Consider the following 19,510-nt stretch of genomic DNA (forward strand, 5'->3'; position numbering starts at 1 on the left):
TTACTTAAGCTTTATAAAAAATGAAAATACTAAAGAAGAGGACCTAGATTAAGAATGAAAGTTCCAAATACCAACTTCTAAATAAAGCATTAAATATACTACATTTAGTATTCACTTCAAAGTAATAAAAACTTTGGTAAGGTCCTAAACATAAAATTTCTGACATTTTTAATTTTTTTTCCAAACAAAAAATAAATTAATAAACAAATAAGGTGGAATCATAATTTTCTTAAAAAATAATTCATTTTTCATTATCCTAATTTAGATTGTGCTATAAGCTCAAACGTGAGTACATAAATTATACACTCTCCGTTTATGTTCAAGTCAACCATTTTAAAAAATTGGTAGAAACTTCAGAAAATCTATTAAGAATATTTTTTTATATAAAAAAAAAAACTTTAAAACAATAAAAAAAAGAATGCAAATAGAAATCTTTTATTATTTAAATAGAATATCAAAATTAGTAAACAGCATCAATAACAAGAATAATTACAGAAAAATATTTTAACGAACTTCACATTGAAGAATTAGCATGTTACGTTTGGACATCTTCACAACAAAGGGAGGCAAACTTGAATGCGGTCTCTGACAACATAAGATTTCTGACTTCGGCCAACAGTTCTAAACCTCTGTAAAAACAATACAAAATTTAAAAAATTTGTAACAGGGTGCATACCCAAATCTTTCAACAAAAAATAAGCACCTTTTAAGTACTTTCTAAGCCCTCAAAAAAAAATTTTAAGCACTATATACATAAACAAAATAATTTTTGAAGATTTTACATGATCATGCTAAAATAACAAACTAATTTCTGACAAAGAACTCTTTTCTTGATTACATTAGCCATTATATGATGCTAATCAAGAGATTTTTCAGTTCAATATCAAAGGTTGGAAAATAAAACCTGAAATAGAGAATATCTTGCAAAATACAGCAGAGTTGCACATATGAGTGCAATCACCGGACCCAGTTCAGTAGACGCACCAGTGAACTCGCAAGTATTTAATCAAACATGTAAATTGTTTGACACTTACATACATTAAAATTAAACACTTTTTAAAAACACCAAATGAAAAAAGCACCTTTTAGGGCTTTTAAAAAACGAAAATAAGCACTTTTTAAAAGTGCTACTCACCATGTGTAATGAGCGGTGATTTTAAAAAAGAAATAACATATTAGTCTAACTATTATGTAAGTAAGCACTTAATAGAGGGGTGTACATGATTTGCTTGTTTTTGCTGACAAGGGGTGAGATGATGGCAAAATTGCCAAAAATATGCTTGCGTAATATTTGAATGGCCAGTAGGGTACTATTTTTAAAATATAGGAATAAATATTGGGGTAAGTATAGGAAAACTTTCTATATAATTGTTTCCTTTGAAATTATTTAAATTTTGACACAACTTACAATCTAATTTATAACTCAACCCAGGGTTGGGATTTCATTTTTAAGAAACCCATTTCTACCAGGACACTGAGAGAAACTGGATAAATTGAAGAAATTAGATGAAATGGGAAAAACTAGAGATAGCCAATACAATAATTTAGCAATAAGTATTAAGAAAAGCTAAAATTTAAACAAATTAAAGTTAATGTAGTACCAGAAAGTTAAAAATTTTTACATCTAGAGTTTTTTTTTTAAAAATAATTATTTTTCACACTATTCATTTTATATTCATATAGAATTTTAAAACCTATATAGCGTATTGTTTAAGAGTCAGTTTGAGTATACATTACAGCATTTGATTATAAAAATTAGTATGTCATTTGCAATTGCTAAGCCAATATGCGATTTGCTGTAATGTATACATCCAGGACATAATTTAATAATATATATATATATATGTAAAATTTGATTGTAATATTTTAAAAATTCTACACGTAATTATAAAATTAGGTTTTACTATACTTATTTGCATAAAATGTTGAAGAAATACAATTATTTTGCAAGTTTTTAATTGGAACCCATAAAGCAACAGAAAAAGAGGAAGGCATACAACAAATTTGCGAATAAGGGTTATAAATGAACTATAAGCTATCGTCAAAGCACAAAGAAAGCAAAATATCCACAGTTATTTTGCAAAATTTTAATTGGAACTTTTAAAGCAACAGTGGTTGCTTTTTTAAAATAGTTAAATCCCAACTTCAAAGATGGACAGTCATTTTTGAATAGTGTTCCCCAAAAACTAAAAAAAATTTACAGACTTAGTTACAAAGCTTATTACAAGCTTAATAAATTATTTTATTAAGTTAATAAATTAAGGTAAATTATTACAAACTTAGTTTTAAAGTAATTTAATTTACCCAGAAACAAAAAATTACTTTTTTTTAAAAAAATTAATAAATCTCCTAAAATAAATGATTAATTATAAGAATTAAACTATAAAAATTCAAATTTTTTTTAATTTTCTATTGTTTTTATCTGACTGATTCTAAGAAATAGTTACCTAGTTTTCCAATAGTATCGAAATTCTCACAGGAAAAAATGGAAATTCAAAATGAAGCACTAAAACACATTGAACAGATTGAAAACATTAAAAAAAAAAAAATTTCAAATAAATCAGTTTAATTTTAGATCTTTTCTCTGGCGTCCTTAAGCATTTGTTTTGGTATATATATAGAACTATAAAGAAAGTATTCACAACATATATATGAAGTTTAATGGTTAATATGAACATATGAAGTTTTAAAAATATAATAAATCAAATATTATACCTTTTAATTTCATCAAAAGCTAGATTTCCTTTCTTCACAAATGTACAGGCAGCATTAGTAGAAGTTACAAGTTCATCAACATTTCCAACAGATGCCAGGATTATGTTCAAAGAATTATCAATATTATTCATTAGTTCAACTATCTCCTCTAGAATTAAATTATAAAACACAAGTTCTAACAAAGATACATGAAAAAAGTTGAAATCAAATGCAAAGTAACTACACATAATACTAACATTTACAAGAAATGAACCCCACAAAAAATTAAAACATGACAAAAAAAATACATTGCAAATCTAAAAAAAAGTTTAAATGATGGAAATAAATTTTTTAAAAAAAATTGGCTATCATTTACAGGATATTATTTACATGAAATGCATGGACTTTTTTTAAAATAGTGATACTATAGTGTATCACAAAAAGGTTTTAAAAAAAAGAAGAAAAAAAAGACATGATGCTTATTCGTGACACTGGCACTGGTAAAGTTAGCAATTTGTATTTTTGGAATCATTTTTATTTATACAAATTTGAGCTATTTAAACCATTCTTTGATCTGTTTGTTTCTGGTCGCCCACATACTTTCTATAATAAAAAATATTTTGAGTCTAAACCAATTTCAATATAAATAAAATTTATTTAAATTCTAATGCTGTTGTTGTTGTTGTTAATTTACGTCGCACTAGAGCTGCACAATGGGCTATTGGCGACGGTCTGGGAAACATCCCGGAGGATGATCCGAAGACATGCCATCACAATTTTGATCCTCTGCGGAGGGGGTGGCACCCCCACTTCGGTAGCCCGACGACCTGCGCACAAAGTCGAGCACTTTACGGTAGCACAGTTTAATGAGGACCAATACCGCACACCCTCGGTCCCTACACAGACTGATCCAAGTGGTCACCCACCCGCACACTGACCGCAGCCAGTGATGCTTGACTTCGGTGATCTGCTGGGAACCGTGTCTTAACGATCAGTCCACTGCGGGACTAAATTCTAATGCAAATATTAATCTGCGAATTGGCACTGGTCTGTGAACTGGCAGTTGAGAAACAATGGTCCACAGAGTAACACTGATTTAAATTGATTAATTTAGGGTTAATATTTTATTCTTTATATTCATAGAAAAACTTCTCTTCTTAACTGAATTTACTTCTTTTTAAATCCAAGCTTCAGTTAGAAATAAATTTAAATTTAAGCAAAACTAAAATGTTTACTTTCAAAGCCCTCTAGTGGCATAACGTCTTCAACAAGCAGCTTGTGCCTCAAGCAATCTATCGCTGTGGCTATTTCCTCATACTGTTTTTCTAATTCATCCAAGATTTCAAGACAGGGTACAAGCATTTTTTCCTATAGCAATTTTTAAACTGGATGAGAAAGAGGTAAAAATGGATGAATCACAGACAAAGTTTAAGAACAAGTAAATGAAGCTTTAAAATATTATAGAATGCAATTTAGCCGATTAATGGTTAACAAAATTAACCGAATAAATCCAGGACAGTGCATTTTTAGGCTTACTCCAAAAAAGTTCATTTTCACAAATTCTTTTTTCAATATTCAGATTCTCTGAAGGATGCTAAAAAAATTTATGTTAAAAAAATTTATTGTATTTTTGTAGTGGTAGACACACTACACATTGATTTTTAAATGTCAATGTGTATTGTGTCTACCACCACAAAAATACAATTCCAATTTGCTAGTATATAAGACATGTTAACTCGATTCAATGTCGGAGAACTTTTTCATAGATGAAGGTTGACATTGTCGATATGAGTCTCCCACATTGGTGAGCAGAACACACCTTAACAGAAACTCCCACTTCGATTTGAACATGCATACTTCGATGGATGGTTCACATTGAACAGTTGACTTGCTACTTGTAACTGCAACATTATCCACCCCCTTGCGCTGTTGCTACTCAGTTTTGATCACACATAACGTCGGCCTGTGTATACTCGACTGCTAATGGCAACACAGGAGCAACCACCACCATAAACTTAATACAGATAAACTTAATACAGCACTCAAAAATACAGTGATCTTAATATAGCTCTCCTGGCATCTCACAAAAATACCAATGAATCAACTAGTGGTATTCCATTCATCAAATTTCATCACGAATAAAATTCTGGTGAGGGAAATACTGTAGTATGTCTACCACTACAAAAATACAATTCCAATTCACTAGTATCTAGTATATAAGACATTTTAACTCAAGTTCTACATCGGGATACCTTTGCATAGATATGATATATTATATGGTATAATCATAATATATTTGTCGATATGACTCCCACACGATGGGAAGCTATTTTCTACCCTAGGATTTTAGCGGCTACTTGCTGATAACTTCAGAAAATAAAAAATACCAATAAAGGGCTTTGTTTAGTTGGTGTTTAGTACTATAGTGGTTAGTTAGTATCAATGTGCTGGCCAGGTGACCGAGTGGTTAGCGTGCCTGACTATGAAGTCGATGGCTACAGGTTCGAATCCAGCTGAGGGCATGGATGTTTCTCTCAGTGTGTTGCCCTCTGTTGTGTGTGTGTGTGTGTGAATGTGGCCCACCCTATAAACGGTTATCTGTGGCGTGGGTAATAATGCTCTTTTCCATGACTTAGGTGCACACCAGGTAACGTTAAACAAGCAACACTTCTAACATCTTTCGAGGTGAAGAACGAAAGCTCTGTGCCTGCCGTAAAAATAAAAATTCATTAACACACATTTTCAAGCTGTGTTCAGAATAAAAAGCTCAATTATATTCTAGACATCCCGACAAATTTTTCAATTATGAGCTTACTACAAATAATCAAGGTTTTTATTGTCTGTAGTGGGTTGGGTCCTAATTGCTTAATACTAATGTAAAAACCTTCCTTTTTTTATAAGCGGTATTTAATGTTTGGAATGAAAGTTTTACATGTTATTGAACTTTGATTAATAGAAATTGATATTTTTTAAGAGATTGAAAGTATTAAAAAAATTCTTTTATTTGTAAAAGTTGCTTAAATGTTCATGTGACTCTAACAGAAAGATACCATAATTCATAAGACAACACTACAAATAATAGAAGATTTAGACCATCTGTAATGGGTATTGTCAAATAATAATGAATATTTCTTATGAAGTTCCAGTGCATAAAAAAAGTAGAGAGTGATTGTTGGGAATAATTTTTTCAGATAATCAACCTTGAATAAGAGAAATTGATGTTTTTTAAAGGTTAAGAGTATTACAAAACATTTTAATTGTAAAAGTTACCTGTTTGTTTAAATGTTCATGTAGTTCCAATGAAAAAGATACCACATTCAAACTATTTTTAATGTTTTCATGTTTTCCCATCAACTGTTGAATGTAGTTAAACACTCCAAAAAATTTTTCCTAAAAATAAAGATAAAATTATTAAACTCTATATTTGCAATGAGGATAGGGCAAAAACTCTGACTTATGGTCTTTAAAACTGTTGGTAGCAATGAATCACCAATTTAATTCATATAATTTTTAAGTTACTATCCTATGTAAATAAATTCATCAAAATTGGTATTTTTTTAAAGATCTGATCGTGTCGATCTATAAGACCGCAGCAGAAACAAATTAGGTTTTTTTCCTTAAAAGAAGGGGCAGCAAGCTTAGTCCCTATTGTGAGCCATTTTTAGTTATTTTAGGTTGGACAGAGGTCACTTTGCTTGTTAGAGAAATTCATTTTGTATACACTCAGAGGGACGTCAATCTCTGTAGTTTACTGCAGAATAAGAATACATTGGGTGTATTAGCTAGGTTTCTACTCTATTAAACAAAGTGAATTATGCCTTTTTTAATTTGAACAAGATTATGTGAAACATCATAAAAAAAATCTTATGAATGACAATAACTCAAAAGTATTTAAAGAACAAAATATTTAAAGGGCAATAATTTAAAGGACAAAGAAAAAAAACTTCCCCAAAGAGATTACAGAGTAAATTTTTAAAAAATATCGATAAATTTAAAACTTTAATATTTCTTCACTTAATTTGTTAAAATGAAGCCAATGCATTATGTAGTAAACATCTTGAAATTTTTTTTTCACTTCTAAATGTAGTGAATTGTTAAAAAAATGCCGTTCATTGGGTAATTTGTTGATAATAAATAAGAAAATTGAGATACAACAATAGTACAAATAAAAATTTTGTTTAATCTTTCTTTATTTTTCCCTTCACCATTATTTATGCTTTGTTCCATCTCATTTTTTTTTTCTTTTGAAAAATTATAATCTTAATTTAACACTGACCAGCATTTCAGAACGTTGGGGAAGAATATAAACAAGAAAATTGAGATACAATAATAGTACAAATTTTGTTTAATCTCTCTTTATTTTTCACTTCACCATTATTTATGCTTTGTCCAATTTTTTTTTTTTTTTTTTTTNTTTTTTTTTTTTTTTTTTTTTTTTTTTTTTTTTTTTTTTTTGGAAAATAATAATAATCTCAACTTAGCTTTGACCAGCACTAAAACATTGGAAAATTTTTTAAAAAAAACAAGAAAATTGAGATACAGCAGTAGTACAAATTTTGTTTAAGCAAGAAGCATTGAAGTTCTATCTCATTCTTTCATTTACTGAGCTATGTCATAACTTGATCATTCTGCAACAATTATGAAAATTAACAGTGCTTACACTAAAATGTAATTTTCATTTGTATTTAACAGAAAATATTTGTTACATTTTTAAAATAAAACAGCAAATCTAATATTAAAAACTAACAGAAAAAGATATATTAATTTACGAAACTTAATCCACTGATTTTGTTCTGAAGACTGATTTCAGTCCCCAGGACACCCATGCTGGTTACAGAATAAAATTCTAAATAAAAAAAAATTTAAAATTCTACTCACCAAAGCTGTTTTGGATTTATCCTGAAGACTTTTTCTAGCTTTATTTTCTAGCAGTAGGTTTAATTGATATTCAGCATAACATGTATCTAATTCAGCTTCTTGATCTGCTTGGCTCTAACAAAAATTAAATAAATAAAATACAACAATAACATCTAACACGAATAACATCTAAAAACAATAACATCAACATGCAATGTGGAACTAAAAGCAGCATTATAAAAAAAAAACTTTCTTTTAGTAAGTAATTTCTCTTATTTATTAATTTTTGAAGAGTAAAACTTAAAATAGAGTAACTGTAACATAGATAACATATTAATAATGCAACATATTAACATTCAATCAAAAAATTCTAAGTAAACACTCCAGAATGGTTGATTGACTATATAACATTATTTACATGTTCTATTTTTTATCACTATTTACTAGAGATTGTACTAGAGTTTATTAATATTACAAGTACACTTATCAACAAGTATAATTATAATAATCAATCATATAACACCAACTAAGCAACCCCTCTAATTCTGAAGAAAAACATGTGATTATGTGTGGGGACGGTTAAACAGTAATGATTGTAAAATACCAACTGAACTATAATCAGAAAATTTACATGTTTAATATGATATACATCGAAAATGTATATTGACAAACTCTAGCAATGAGTGATTATGTTGACAACATTCAAACATAGTTTTAAGAAATGAACAACTACTCAACAGGGTTGCCACTTAAATCTGGAACAAAGCTGGTGTTTTTCCTGTACATATTATACACAATATATCAAGAGAAAACACCTACACAATATATCAAGAGAATCACTGAGCTGTTGTGCGAGCTATATTAGGCTAACTATACTCGTTTTTAATTGCTGGAAAAAATTAAAGAAATAAGGAACAGCTTAGAATATTTAAAACAAATAATGCTATAGCAAATGAAATAGTTTAGTACAGCTGAAATATCATCCTTAAATATCCCACAGATTGGGTTTTGAGTGGTCACCACTTTTAAATGATGAAAAAAAAGAAATAAAATTCCCTGTATTATTCCCAGTTTATATGGAATAATTCAAAATTCACTGAATTTTCCCTGTTACTGTAGGCGATTTTTAAATTCTCTGCATTTTCCATGTTCTCCCTGTACAGTGGCAACCCCATTGTAAATAAGACGTTTGCTTCTTTTAAATCAAGAAAATGCTTAAAATAAAGTTTGCCTGTTTCATTTTATGTCATTATTCCATAATGTTTAATTAAATGAATGAATATCACTTATTTAGCCATATTAATCCACTGAAATTTTAAATGAAATAAACAAAATGTGATAAAAAAAAAGGTATAAATAATCAGAAAAATAAAAATTTTCTCCAAATCCAGAATTGTGTAGAACCTACAACTTACTACAGACTATCTACTAAAACCAGGGCTATAGAGAATAGAAGGGCTGGTTCACTCCTTTGTAGAAACTCTCGCCGCGCCAATCCTCCGATTTTCTCTAGTGACGTCACTTTGGCGCAAAGTTCACATTTTCATTTCAAGAACAAAGCGTTCTGCCTTAATAGCTCTAACTAATATTGAAACATTTCTTTTTGTGACATATTCTAAGACATTTGGTTTTTTCTATAATGACTTTCCTCAGTTTTTGCAGTGAATTTACAAACATTTAAAACTATTATCGAAATGCCAGTTTGCGCGATTGCAACAGAAGGAAGAAATATAATTTTCCGCGTGTTCCCTAAAGTAAATGAACAACTATGTAAAGAATGGATTACGAAATGAAGCAGCTAATATAAAACAGCAATACGTTTATTCCATCGTTGCGAACTTTTATAAAAATTCATTGTCTAAATAAAGACCGCCTCGTTACTTCAAAAAGAAAGGTAGGTGAAAAAATTGATAAAGTCAAAGAAAATTAAAATGCAAATATAAAGTATAAATAAAATATATAGTATATAGTTGAAATTCTCCTAATTTCATAACATATTTTTTAATGTAGTTATTCTAAATATTTATGATTTTTTTTAAAAATTATATTCTCTTCAATTTAAATATCTATAAATTATATCATCGTAAATTTAAATGTCTATAAACAATTGTAAAATTTCTAATGTCATTATGAACCTAAATTATTATTTTGTTTCAGTAATTAGCGCTTAAGGTTGATGTTTCCTAATGATTAAGTATGAACAAATTAATGGCATATTTTAAAATCAGGGATTCTTAATACAACTCAACTTATTGCTATAAAAGAATATGTAGATTAAAAAGTGTCGATATATGCTTTCATTTTTCTTAATAATTAAAGTTAAAACTGAACTTTTTAAAATAAAGTATTTATAGTGTCATTTTCGCTTACTAGTAAAACATTTTTATAAGTTTAAAATGGTTTTTTTTTTCTTAATATAAAAACCAAGAAAGTTTTTTTGAACTATGCTTATGAACGGAAATAATGTGTTAATTACGTAAAGTTTGAAAACTAATAACCAGAAAATGTCTAACTTATTTTTACAAAGAGAAAGATGCAAAGTTATCATATCTTTGCTTGCGATCTCCGAGATGTGTGGACACAGTGACGTCATGAGGAGGAAAATCGTAGCTTCAGCTCTAAGAGCGGAGTGAACTAGCCCTTGTATTCTCTTTAGCCCTGACTAAAACTTAAATCAAAACAATGAATTATTTACTTGATTTAAGGTATTTCTTTGTTGTTTGGCAGATTTAAATACACTAGTTGAAAAATTTTTCTGTTCTCTGCAATTTAGTGATTTTTGTCCTGAAAAAAAAAACAACATATTACTATGAAAATAAAAAATTACTTAAACTTTAGTCTTATAATAAACCTGAGCAAATACTTTTTGCTTATATAAAAAAAGAAACACTAAAAATAACATTTTTTAGGAAAACATAACTAGGACATTTTAAAATAAACACTAAACATAACAAACAGCTCCAGTAAGTAAGGTTCAGTAATGTTGTAACGACCCTTGGCAGAATCGCAGCGCATTGTTCCAGAACATTGCTCAGTTCTTGCAAAAAGATAATAACATACATACATAAGCAGAAAGATAATAACACATGTATACATAAAATTTGAATCACGCATTTAGATAATCACTTTTTGGCAAGCTCAATTTACGCCGATAGTATCGTAAATCAATGTAATGTTTCAATTGTATTTTCGACGGTTATTGATAGTGATTTTCATAGTTTCTAAATATCCCAATATATTTCAAAGAATATGGAAAATTTAAATCGTGCATTTGAGTATTTACTTTTTAAGGCAATTATTCTATCGATTTTTTGGCAGTTATTACTATTCCAATTTTTAAGGAACTATTATTCAATTTTCTATGATACAAAACCAGAAAAGATTGGAGCTATTTTGGGAAAATGGAATAATAATCATAGAATTAAAAATAAATTATTACTAATATATTTAATTGAATTTAATACTTAATCTGTCTATTTTTGGATAATCTGAAATAGTGCAACTAGCACTGGGAATGGCCGATTCATCAAAGTTTGGAGGAGCAGTGTCGACAGTTTCAGGAGTTGAATAAGTTTTCTTAGGAATAGTTTTTTTTGGAATAATAGTTTGATTAGCTTTGGTTTTATCCAGAGTAGCACTAAACAACCTTGGATTTCTTGAAAGATTAAACTAAAAAAAAAATAATAATAATTACACAAATGATAAAATAGATAGTAGCAAACTTACAAATATTAAGTAAGAAAGCAAATCTTATGCAATAAAATAGTTAAAAAATAAAGGCTCTGAATAGGTTCTTTTTAGCAGTTTTAACAGTTTTAAAACATAATTGTTAATAATATAATTTTAATAAACTAAAAATGAACAAATAAATTTAAAAGTTACTTAGATTATAAATTGAGCCGCGATGGCTCAGGGGATAGAGTGTTCGCGTTCCGATGAGCTGAATGGGTTCGAATCCCAGCTATGACAGATCTATACAAATTCCGCATCCGGCTTGCACCGACCACGGTGCTGACTGGCCTAAAATATCTTCAGTGGTTAGAGTCCCTTTGAGTTCAGGCTGACTATTAGAGGTTTTCGTGGTTTTTCTTTAAATGCAACACAAATGTGGGTTAGTTGCATCAAAAAGTTCTCCACAAAGGCAAATTTCTCCCAATACTTGATCCAGGAGTTTCCTTGTCTTCTGGATTGGGTTCAAAATAACAAGGCATTAGTAGCTGTAAACCCAAAAGTTGGGTCGACTGTTCAACGACAGTAATAACAAGTTTCTCAGTAAACACTGAACTAAACATCTTGCATTAAAGTTATACTTTGGCTGCATGCTTCGAAAATTCATGAGTTGATAAATCCTATCGGCAAACGGATCACAATATTAGAGCCGTACAAACTGACCATTCGAATAGTTGAAGCATTTACTGAATGCAACAAAAGCTTGCTAAAACTTTTACCAGCAGCTCAATTTCTGAAGAATGAAGAACAAATCATACTTAATAGTATGAAAAAGAAAAAAGTTAAGGCATTAAAACATATTCACAAGGCAGCAAATATTTTGAACACTGAATTTCATAATAGAAGTACAGTAGGATCTCGATTATCCGAGTTAACGTGGATCACCACTAAACCAAAAACCTCGGTTAAAGAGAAGTATATAAAAATAGGAAGGAAAAAAAAAAGAGTAGGTATAAATGTAATATATTTAAAAAATACAAAATTTATACAAGCACACCACATACAATTCATATTATTATTAAAAAGCTTTCATAAAAACACTAAAAGAGCATACTTTACGAGGAGAATTAAAGAGTTCTCACTTAAAGTTCTTAATAATTTTTTGTTTTACATCACTATGGCGTTTTTCTGCAAAAGTGTTTCTCCATTTTTTTACGGACAACAGGAGTGCTGGTGTCGCCTCTTCTTGTTGTTCTATTCAAAATAGCACTTTTGATAGCTTTTAGTTCATCTGCATGAGATATTTTTTTATATGTTGATTTTCATCGTCATTCTCTTTATTAGATTTATTTTCATTATTGATGATAATAACGATCTTTTCATCAGATCAAGTTGTTGGATTTCATTTTCCAGAGTGTTTGGAAGATAAAATTTAGAATTTTTTCAGCGGTAGTTTTAAAAATAAACTGGAACAAAAAAAATCCTTTAAATATTTGACAGCTTGGTTAAACAGAAACTTCCATTAATCGGAACTCCACTGTACAAATAAGTGGATCAGAATTCATTCATTATTTGGCAAGATCTGTACAAGTATTGTCAGATGAGGTTCTACTGAAACTATCTGAATATTCGATCAAAGACAGTTACTTTGGGGGAAAAAATGTTCCAAAGTCTGCTGAAAAATTAATTCTATAACACAGTAAAAAGAAACATGAGTTGGTCTCAAGTTGACTAAAATTGCGCTGATAATACTAACAATGTGCTCAATAACAGCTGAACGATGCTTTATTTATGGTTTTATTTTATATCAGTTGTTGAACAGCTGACCCAATTTTGGGTTTACGACTACTAATGTTCAGCTCTGCAGCCTTGTAATTTTGAACCAATCCAGAACACAAGGAAACTCCTGGATCAGTAGATCCAGAGGTATTATTTGTTATGGGAATATGGAGGACTTTGTGACTTGACAAATTTAACATGCATCAGTCACCAATTACTACACGGGGAGTCTTCGGCCGGCGAGGATCAAACCCACAAACTGCTGGACATGGGCCCAGTGTCCAACCAACCAGACAATCCCGGAAATATATAAAAAGTTTGCATTTGTAACCCACAGTCAGGGGTCTGTTTAGAAGAAAGTTGGGTCTGTTAGCAGACCCTTCACAAAATAATTTTTCTTTTAATTGGACCCTTCACAAATTTATTTATCTTCATTATTGTTTTGTTAATCGAATAAACCCTTCCCGAGGGTGAAAAAAAAGAAAGACGGCTCAAAACGAACTAAGTTTTCCAAGTTTCCCAAAGTTTAAATTCCAAATGTAGTATTCTAAGAATATATTTCTACTTTTACAAACATCGTGTGCACATTCTTATTGATATTAAATATTTTTTTTTGTAAATAAATAATTTATCAATTTATGATTCATAATCAATTAATTATTCATAATCAATTAATTATTCATAAAATTCATTAATAGATTATTATGTAATAAAAATTAATTTCTGGCTATTTTTTAAATAAAGTATTATAAATGTAAGAATTGTTTAAGTTTACTTAATGTGTAACACATTAAAAGTGATACATAACTAAGGTGTGTTATTTAAAATATGTCAATTGAAATTATTAAAAATGTGAGTGAATTTGTTTCCATTATTCGTCCAAAATGAATATTCTGTGTTGAACAGTATAGGCTAAATACCAAATATTTGTATGTTGCATCTCTAATTTAGTAGCAGCAATTGTTGAGCAAAATCTTGTCTCGATTTACAATTTAAAAACTTCTTGAAAAGGTTTTTAGCAATTTTTGCAATAACAGGACCCTATTTGCACAAATTCACAAAAGCAGAAACCTGGTTGAAAGAATGTGACTTAACGCTCATTTTATATTCACAAATTATGAGTTTTTTTCACAATTTTACAAAAATAGGACCTTTCACAAAATGTCTAGACAGATCCCTGACAATATTGAACTATTTAAGCCAAGACACAAAAATAGCATGGCCAAGTTTACAAGCACATATGATTCTGGAGCAGAATTTGATTGTATATAAACTGATGAAAATAGTTTTTCCTCTTCTGATAAAGAGGATAATAAATAAAAGAAAAAAATTTCAGTTAATTTATATTTTGTGTATATTTTCTTTAAATATTTCTGACACAGATAATACATATTACATATATTAAGAAAATTTGGACAATATATTATTGTGTATACATATTACAGCATATTATGATTTTAAAAAAAAAAATTAACTTCTAAATATGTAAGGGAAAAGGGAGGGATCCTCAATTATTCCTTAAATTTTAACTTAAAGAGAATATTCTTATTCTCAGAGAATATTCTCACCTCACATTTCAACCTTTAAATTATTCTCTCTACAGCATTCTCACTCTTGACATTTTTAATGCGTCAGGTAAACGAGGAGCTTTTTAAAATTGCCATAAATTATTTTACCAAAAGAGCTTGGCACTGTCTTCTACTCTACTCTACTAGACGAAACAAAGCAGTGTCGTATAATTAAATAAGAAAATATCATATTGGAGAAATCACACTTTTTACAAATCCCTTAGCCTTCATCTAGGTAAACATGTGTAAACTCATATAGAAATACAAAATCCACATACTTTGTCTGGGCCTGATGTAGTTTCTTCAGAAGTATGAAGACTGTTATATTTTTCTACAGATTGTTTATACCTTGATGGAACAGATCTCCCTAATTGAATAAAAAAATTAATTAGTTAAAAAGTTTTTTGTAAGAATATGATGAACATATACGAATACAAAAGTGGACAACTTATGATTTAGCGTTTTCCCTGAATATTTTGTCTGGATTGCTCATTTTGCCAGCCCATTCGAAAAAAGAAAAATTCTTTGCCCTCATGGGGAGAGAAGTTATAGACAATACCAACTTTCTTCGATGAAAAGGTACCCTAACAAAAATCGACTTATCATGTCTTATATACTAGTGAATTGGAATTGTATTCTTGTAGTGTGTGATACACTACAGTACTCCCCCACCAGAATTATATCTGTGATAGAATTCGATGAACAGGACCCTACTAGTTGATTCATTGCTGTTGTTGTGAGAAGCCGGGAGAGCTGTATTAAGTTCATGGTCGTGGTCACTCCTGTGTTACCATTGGCAGTCAAGTGTATACAGGCCAACGTAGTGTGTGATCGAGACTGAGAAGCAACAGTGTGAGGAGGACAATGTCGCAGTCACAAGTAGCAAGTCAACTGTTTAAAGTGGACAATCCATCAAAGTAGGCATGTTCAAATCGAAGTGGGAGTTTCTGTCAAGGTAGGAGTGTTCACATCACATTTGAAGGTCACCAATGTGGGATAAGAAGTTATAGACTACACCAACTTTCTTCTATGAAAAGGTACCACAACACAGAATTGAGTATACATGTCTTATATACTAGTGAATTAGAATTGTATTTTTGTAGTGGTAGATACACTACACTCTTTTAGATAAAAATCTATGTGATTTCTATAAAAGAAATGATTCTTTTATAAATGTTATTTAATTTTATCATAAATTCAAACTCAATCCAGGGGTTTGTCAAGGTTTTTCTGAGCGGTACCTATTTTGTAAAAATTTAGACTTTATTTGTGAAAATTAAAAATTATATCGAAAAATCAACACAAAAATATTGTTTCTTACTGGAGACAAACAAAATTTTAAGAAAAAGTATTTTGTGAAACTACCGTTTTTCCTAAAGTTGAATTTGTGAAAGTACCCCTAAACGGTAGTAAATTTAGCCTATACAGACCCCTGCTATCAAACAATTAGTCTTTCTTTGAAGAGAAAAAGAATAAAAACTCTTCAAAGAAAGTATGAGTATGAATACAAAGTGGTACAAGAAACCCGGAATTCCAGGTTAAAAATTAGAAACATTGTAATTGTTAATATTCATGTTTATTTTATTATTATAATTATTATTTATTAAAAAATATATCAATAGGATTTTTTTCTCATGTTTCATTTTTTTCTCACTATAATGCCCATTTAAAGGTTCCTACAAAAAAAATTTTTTTTTTTTAACATAACACAAGCCGTGCACAACCTATTGCTCGAGGGCCAATCACGGCCCATCAACTGTTGATGTGTGGCCCGCGGGAGTTTCTGAATACCATAAAAAAGTCTATTTTAAATTGGTTTTTGTTTACACATTTGAAATTTTTCTTTTTAAACATTATAAATTTTCTTTAATTAAAATATTTCATTCAAATTTATATCACTCTTTAAAATGTGCATATTTTTTGCACTTTCATTCTGTAAACATCTTTTTAGTTAGAGTTTATATCCCCCTCCCCCAATATTATGTATTGTATATACAGTAAAACCTCCGTTAAGCGGACATTCTTGGGACCGAAAAAATTGTCAGTTTATGGGAACGGTACTCTAATAACGAAGTTTAACAGAGTAAATTGTTTTTAGAATATTTTCAAAGATGTAGAAATAATGAAATAATCTACAATAACTATTTACAAGTATATTTATTTCAACTTTAAGAAAGATTAAAAAGAATACAAATATAAACAGTTTGTTATAAATACAAAATTCTAGATGTAGCTACAGATAAATTAATATAATTTTTCTATTAGCATAGATACTTAAGTTAGACATATACCGAATAAGAGCTTTCAGTCCTCACCCGGTTTCAATTATTTTAAAATTTAGAATAAGTAGTGTCCGGTCTGAAGAGATAAAAAATAACGTTTCAGGGCCAAAATGACTGTCCGTGTCCGGTTACGGGAGTGTCCGCTTTGCGGAACATGTACATAATGGTTCATTTATAGAAAAGTCCCGGGGAATTAAAAATGTATCCCTATTTAGAGGCATCCGTTTTGCAGGAGTGTCCATAACAGGAGGTTTCACTGTATTTGTAAATTAGTTATTTTGAAAAATATAAAAAGTTTTTTGGAAAAAAAAGTTTCAATTTCTTTTAGTTTTAAATAAATTCAAGTAATTCTAGAAATAACTTATTAAGTTAACTGATAAAATACCTAGTGCTCAGAACACTAATGTTTACATAAAAATTATCATATTTGCCGCTAACATGATTAAATATGCAGGTGACCCTTCGTTAATCTACCTGTTGTGGAAGTGGCCCTTCACTCAAAAAGTTTGTGCACCCTTAGCTTTACATTACCTGAATATCTTAATCCTTCCCTGAAATTCAAATTGTGAGACATTTAAAATTCTGAAAATCTAAAAGACTATCTAAAAAAACTAAAACTCTAAACTAAATTCAGCGGCGCAGCAGCCCAAGAGGGCCAAGGCCTACGGTGCCCATCTCAGTTTTCTTGACCTTGGGCTCTGGGGTGCAGGAGCACATGTTCCGATCAGGTGGTCAGTCGAACACGGAACCCCCAGTGTTTAGTTCCCAAGCATGCTTGGTACTCATTTATCGACCCACTAAAGGGATGAAAGGCTGAGTCAACCTTGTCCAGTCCAAGGATCGAACCAGGGACCTGTGGCATGACAGCGCTACCGGTCGTCAAAAGACTATCTAAAGGTATAAGATAATCTCCAGGATCTTGAAGACAATAAAAAGAAAAAATTGCACATATTTCAAGAGACACTATCACAAAATGTTGGTTATTTTAATAATCTTTAAGCTGGAACCAGATAATTGTTGTCTTGCCAGTCTGAGTGTGGTGCATTGCCATCACTTTGGCAGAGGATCAAAAATGTGATGGTGTGTCTTCATATCATCCTCAGGGACGTTTCTCAGACCGTACCCATTGTGCAGCTCTAGGTCTATAAACTACATACCATAGTCAGGGGTCTGTCTAGGTTTTTCTGAGATGTACCTATTTTGTGAAAATTTAGACATAATTTGTGAAAAATTAAAAATTATATTAAAAAATCAACAAAAAAATATGGATTTATCGTTTCTTAAGGGATACAAAAGTGAAATTTTAAGAAAAAGTATTTTGTGAAGCTACCGTTTTTCCTAAAATTGAATTTGTGAAACTACCGTTTTTCCTAAAGTTGAATTTGTGAAGGTACCGCTAAACGGTAGTAAATTTGACCTGGACAGACCCCTGTTAGTGCATTTTTAATGCAGTTTCAATACTTAATAATATGAATACCACACATTAAATTAAGACTAGCAGAAGAGAAAACTATAAATGCCGAAAGAAATGAAAATTTACCAGTTTAGGTAAAGATTTTCTTAGAAACACAACAGATAGAATTTAAAAACAGCTATGAAAAACATTGCAAATTTTAAATCATTTCAAATTATTAAAATCATCTAAATTAAATAATTTATTTCATTTATATATTCTGTCTTCCGTAGTTCTATTTTTCTAGCAATTAGTTTTAAATGTTTTAGTAAAACATTACATTAATCACCTAATGTATTATTTTGTTAAAAAATATAACTCCTATCTAATTTTTTTAAGCTGCGTTAGCTTTTCTTTAAGCCTGCTATTGTAAAACTTTTCTAACAAAAGCTTTTTTGTAGCTTGCCAGTGTAAAACTTTCTAATAAAACATTATTCTTTAAATAAATCATGCATATCATAGATTTAATCCCATACATTTTAAATCTGATATTCATTTAGACCCCATTCTTATTGCCCTATATTTAAAATCCCTATATGTTGATAATTTATGTATATTTAAAAATATTATATTAATTTATATAATTAATTGCCTAAAGAAATTTTATTATTTAATTGCTAAAGAAAAATATCAGGCAATATAAGATTGAAAATGTCTTAATAATAAAAAAAAATCACAATTACATTTTATAGTTGAAAACAAGCTTTTGCCATGTACTCTTTCAAACAGAAAACTGACTTTTTGCTATAAAAGATAATAGTTTTGGTACTGCTTTTTTTAAGTTACAAATTATTTTCTTAAAAATAATGCTTACATTAAAATTAGGTCATTGTCCCATTAGCTTCCACTTTACCCTATTTTTATTGTACATCATAGATAGTATGCTTTTTTTCTTTGTCTAATTCCTTAACTTAATAGTTAAAAATCTGATCTAAATAAAAAATAAAGACAAAAAATAATTGAACAATACAACCTTTTACTTTCTTGCTACGATTTGTATTTGATGACGAGGCCATTACAATGTACGATCTAAATAAGAATAAATTTCTTAAATAAAAAAAGTTGAATGGAAATTCGTTCAAAATTTCGCGTCTATCTATTGTGTCTATTGCACCGACAATCGGTACCAGAAACGGTTTATCGTTCTCTATTTCTGTCTAATCAATCCCTCGATAACGATCGGAAGTTCTTAAATCAAATGCAGTGAA

The 19,510-nt window shown here is 29.6% G+C and overlaps 1 protein-coding gene across 1 annotated transcript; it reads right to left on the reverse strand.

The window, feature by feature from the left end:
- Positions 1-419: 419 nt before the first annotated feature.
- Positions 420-19,504, reverse strand: LOC107455180 (uncharacterized). The gene is made up of 9 exons (XM_043052220.2): positions 19,276-19,504; positions 14,846-14,934; positions 11,016-11,220; positions 10,247-10,335; positions 7,573-7,686; positions 5,965-6,084; positions 3,930-4,062; positions 2,716-2,863; positions 420-629 (listed from the first exon to the last, which is right to left on the reverse strand). Exons 1-9 carry the CDS (start codon positions 19,316-19,318, stop codon positions 536-538), a joined length of 1,035 nt encoding a protein of 344 aa, XP_042908154.1. The 5' UTR covers positions 19,319-19,504; the 3' UTR covers positions 420-535.
- Positions 19,505-19,510: the final 6 nt, after the last annotated feature.

Source organism: Parasteatoda tepidariorum, chromosome 7 (assembly GCF_043381705.1).
Source record: "Parasteatoda tepidariorum isolate YZ-2023 chromosome 7, CAS_Ptep_4.0, whole genome shotgun sequence".
NCBI classification, from domain to species: domain Eukaryota; kingdom Metazoa; phylum Arthropoda; class Arachnida; order Araneae; family Theridiidae; genus Parasteatoda; species Parasteatoda tepidariorum.

Excerpts from the sequence above, each read along its gene's own strand:
- LOC107455180 (XM_043052220.2), bottom strand. The coding sequence starts at position 19,318 with ATGGCCTCGTCATCAAATACAAATCGTAGCAAGAAAGTAAAAG. Across the intron at positions 6,085-7,572 it reads ATAAATCCAAAACAGCTTTG|GAAAAATTTTTTGGAGTGTT; the intron begins GTGAGTAGAATT and ends CTTTATTTTTAG. Across the intron at positions 2,864-3,929 it reads GCCACTAGAGGGCTTTGAAA|AGGAGATAGTTGAACTAATG; the intron begins GTAAACATTTTA and ends ATTTAATTCTAG.